The sequence below is a fragment of the Rhinopithecus roxellana genome, chromosome 8, assembly GCF_007565055.1.
Source record: "Rhinopithecus roxellana isolate Shanxi Qingling chromosome 8, ASM756505v1, whole genome shotgun sequence".
NCBI classification, from domain to species: Eukaryota; Metazoa; Chordata; class Mammalia; order Primates; family Cercopithecidae; genus Rhinopithecus; species Rhinopithecus roxellana.
The window spans coordinates 112,129,003-112,133,761 of record NC_044556.1 but is presented as its reverse complement, the minus strand read 5'-3'; the positions used below and the strand labels follow the sequence as shown (position 1 = coordinate 112,133,761).

Here is a 4,759-nt window from a genome sequence, read left to right as displayed (position 1 = left end):
AACATCACACACCCGGGCCTGTGGGGGGTGGGGACAAAGGGAGGGAGAGCATTAGGACAAAATACTTGATGTATGCGGGGCTTAAAATCTAGATGACAGGGAGAAAGGTGCAGGAAACCACCGTGACACATGTATACCTATGTAACAAACCTGTACTTTCAGCACATGCATCCCAGAAGTTAAAGTAAAAAATATATATATATTTTATCCCAGAACTTAAAAGTTTTATGTGTGTGTGTGTGTGTGTGTGTGTGTGTGTGTGTGTGTGTGTGTATGAATGAATGAAAGAAATCTACCTTCATGATGCACAGCTTAGTTAGGGAAGACAGCAGATATCAAAGACTTAGAGAGAGAATGTCGAATCACAGTCGAAATAAGCACCATCACAGGCCAATGGGGCGGGGAGAGCATCTAAGCAGAGAATTAGAGCTCCTCTGCAGCATTCTTAGGCCTAGGTGATCTGGACTACGTGCACCACAACAGGAAAATAATCATCACTGTAGGAAGGCAAAGGAGACTTAAAATCACAGGGAGTTGCATATCCAGACGTTGTAAGATCTGAAATTGTTATTGGGAGTAACCTCGATTTTCTTGGCTGTTGTTTTTGCGTCTCTAAACATATCTAATAGCTTAGGCATGTGATAGAAAGGCCCTGTAGCTACGTTCTCTTCATGCCAACGGTCAAGCAAAGCTTCGTCTCCCTGTGTGTGTTTTCAGCCTCTCAAAATTTTGCCCAGCCTTTACCCCTCTGCCCAAGCTTTTCCCTTATGTGTTTCAGGACACAGTTCACTGTAGTTTCCCTCCTAGATGAGGCTCTCATCTTCTCCCAGCCTTCACTGGTTTTGTTTAGTTTTGCTTTCCTCTCAGCCTGGTTCTGGTCTTTCTCTCTCTTTTTCAGGTTTATTCCTCTTCATCCTGTCAAATACAGCTTAGATATTTCCCTTTCCAAAAAAGATTATATTGCCTCCCTATACCCAAATTTATCCTAAGCTCTTTAGTGTGAGTACTTTTACTCAGTGCACCCAGGAACTTGTTTTAATATTTTAAAATATATGTATTGATATATAGTAAAGTTGAGTTTTAATATATTTGTCTCTTTCCAGATGACAAGGATGCACACTATGCTAGGAAATGTTAGTAGATTTGGGAAAGAAAAGAGGAAAAGAGACTTGTTTGGTTTTAGTTTTGTCTTATTGGTGTTGTGAAATTCACATAACATGAAATCAACCATTATAGCTTGTACAATTCAGAGGTATTTAGTACATTCACAAGGTGTGCAACTATCACCTCTATCTAGTCCCTTTAATTTGAGAATTGATTCTACATGTCATCTCACATAGCATTTCAGATATCACCTTTGTTAAGAATGACCATACATTTGGTTTTTCTGGGAATGTCCACGTTTTTCTCCAATGTCCCAGCATCCTGTCCAGCTGTCAGAAACAAAGGAGCTCCCACTAGGGTGATACATACAAGGCATACTTCTTCTACGAGTGGAACACTACTGGCCTTACCACACACTCGATCTGGGCATAAGGGCACTTCTCAGTAGCACTCCAATGAGTGCCACCACATTTTTCATGAGAACTCTTACTCTAGATGCCCAATATTATAGCCAGACTGTGTAACCATATGGTTTAGATGATTATGAAAAGCTGATGTTGTATGTGAGAATAACTCTTCTAATTTGAAAGATGCTATCTACTAATTTGTAGTTCCCTGAGTGCCATCTTCATATCCTTATTTCTTAGGCTATAGATGAAGGGATTCATGATGGGTGGCATCACAGTGTAGAACACTGAAACCAGCAAATCCAAGGGTGATGGAGATTTAGGCAGAGGGCGTAAATAGGCAAAAAACCCAGAAGAGAGAAATAAAGTCACAACAATGAGATGAGGCAGGCATGTGGAGAAAGCTTTGGACTTGCCTTTTTTGGAGGGCATCCTCAGCACAGTGGAGAATATGTGAATGTAAGAAATGTCAATAAACACAAAACAGCCAGAGTTCAACATGAGGCTGAGCCCAATAATTACTAATTCACCAATGTTATAAGAACAGGCAAGGGAGAGCAGTTGTGGGACATCACAAAAGAACTGATGAACTTCAGGAGACCCACACATGGGTACAGAGAAGGTGCAAGCTGTGTGCAGGATTGCATTGAGACCTCCATCGACCCATGAAGAGACAGCCATCTGCACACAGACTTCATTACTCATTTTGACCTCATATCTGAGCGGGTGGCAGATGGCAACATAGCGGTCATAGGACATGACTGTGAGAAGAGCTACTTCTGTAGTGGCTAAGAGAAAAAAGAAAAAAACCTGACACACACATCCAAGGAATGAAATGGTGTTGCAATTCATCAGGGAGTTTGTGATGGACTTAGGAACAGTGATGGAAATGAGACACAGATCCAGGAAAGATAAGTTCTTCAGGAAAAAGTACATGGGCGTGTGGAGCCGATGATCCTTGATGATGAGAGTCATGATGAGAAGATTCCCCATCAGTGCCACCAGGTAAATTAGCAAAAAGAGCACAGAATGTAGGATCTGGGTCTCCCGAATGTCAGAGAACCCCATGAGGAAGAATGTTCTCCCAAAGGTGAAGTTGTTCATTTCTTTGGACATTTTACCAGTTGCTGTAAAAAATAAAGTAAGCAGTTTTAGACTTGGACAAAAGGGTTTACTGTTTTATTTCCTTCACTTCTCTTTCTCCCACTCACATGTGCATCTGCCAAAAACTTCAAGATCATATCAGACATCACCAAGGAACAAGGAGGACTTTAACAAATAGCATTTCCTCTGCTCATCGAATCTTCATTCTTATGCCAGTCAGGAAAAATTGTGAAAAACTTTGTAATAAGAAAATAACAACAGTGAAAAATACTAAGTGTCCTGTCTAGTTGTATTTTATTATCTTTGAGCTACTTTACAGTTCTGGAAGTTGTAGGAATCTGTTAATATGCAAATTAGTCTTGCTCATAAAAATACAAATTATATTCTGATGTAATGTGATTGATTATTGTTCTATAGGTAGACCTATTTTACATCTATTTGTAAATTTATTTCAGCTTTCTTTATCTGCCCTTATATGTGTGGTATTTTGATTTCTCTTCTGAACCAGTTAGAATATCTTGCAAATTCCCCTATTAATTATTGAGTTAAATAAAATCTTTGACCTGTGTTTGTTTTATATTTATATGAGACTCATGATTTTATCCTCTTTAAAAAAAAATACCCTTTAACATCTGACATGGATAGTGATTGCTGACACTTACAGTCAAATTTTATGAAAAAACTTGTGAGATCTTAGAAACATCATTCCAATTTATTAGGGACACAGAAAAAATATGAGACATTTTTCATTCTTTTTATTGTATTACATTTTGTTCAAAGAAAACTTGTCCCTCAGTAGAACTGAAATATCTGAACTGTGCAACATAATATTCACATTCATTTCTTACATGTTAAAGTCTTTACCTTCTAGCAAATTTCTCAGCATTAATGCTGTCACCTTTCAGCAATTGCTCCATGTGTTTTTAGTTCAAGGCTCCTATTTAGTTAGCTGCGACAACAAGCTCTCCTTTTGGTTCATAGCTGTTTGGCCCGCTCTCCCTTTTCTTTTGTTGTTCTTCCTGCCCTGAGCTTTCACCACTGTCCATATTCCTTCCATCCTCCATGGGTTACCTCATCATCTGCATGGCTGAGAATAGCAAATTAATCCTGTATTTCTCCACCAAGCTGCTTTCTGCTCATATTTCCATTCCTTCTTCATTGTCTCAGAGAAAAAATTATTTCCTCCTTTATAAGTTTGCAGTGCAACATCTAACATTGGAAACAGTGTCATTTAATAAACCATGTTTAATGTACCCATTCGTAAGCATTGTTGAGAGGAAGTAACCTCTGCAGGATCCCATTATGAGGCTACATCAAGTAGATTTAGGATTTTACCCAGTATTTCGGATTCTAATCTAATAGCTGTTTGCTCAGTTAGTTTTTCCTAAACTATATTATTAATTTTTACAACTAAGTTTTTTTGTCTAGATCTTGATAAAATTTCTGCATCCAAGAATTTGCTCTTTATTGGTTTCCCCTCACTCTCCTTCATTTTGAACTCCATTATTCAGATAACCACATAAGATTCAACAAAGTGCTGGTGTTGGCGATAAGTGTACATGCTCAATGGAAAAAAAAAAAAAAAAACACTAGAGGCTTGTACACTATGAACGATCATTAGATGTAATTACACAACAATGAAAATTGGGTAGAATTCACTGTTTGGCCTGGGACATATTCACACTTCAGAAAATAAGTAAAAATTAGCTTTTCAAAGTCAATTACAGCTGAGATAGTATCCAGCAGAGTTCTCTTATCTCAAAAAGTATTTTCTCCTAATCTATTTATCTGGGTCTCATTGTAATTTCTCCCACTGTAAACTTCATATTCCCTAAAAGACTGCTTCACGCAGGCTGCCTGTTCACAGCAGGAGAAATCAGAAATTATATATTCTCCCTAAACTCATCTGATACGCCGTACAGTGAAACTAGCTAAGCAACCAATCAGCCAACAAACAAACACAAAATAAAATATTTTATTATCCATGATCAAATGAGTCAATTTTTTTTTTTTGATCTCTTACTGGAATTTACAACAAATATCTTTTTAACATTTATCACAATCTTCTTCACGGGCCTGACCAGTGGTTCTCAAGCTGTAGTCCTTGGCTCAGCTATGTCAGTATCATGGGAGAACTTGCTAGA

At 38.1% G+C, this 4,759-nt stretch overlaps 1 protein-coding gene across 1 annotated transcript; it reads right to left on the bottom strand.

The window, feature by feature from the left end:
* Positions 1–1,697: 1,697 nt before the first annotated feature.
* LOC104681156 (olfactory receptor 14A16-like) lies at positions 1,698–2,627 on the bottom strand. Its single transcript, XM_010387373.1, has one exon. It carries the CDS (start codon positions 2,625–2,627, stop codon positions 1,698–1,700), a length of 930 nt encoding a protein of 309 aa, XP_010385675.1.
* Positions 2,628–4,759: the final 2,132 nt, after the last annotated feature.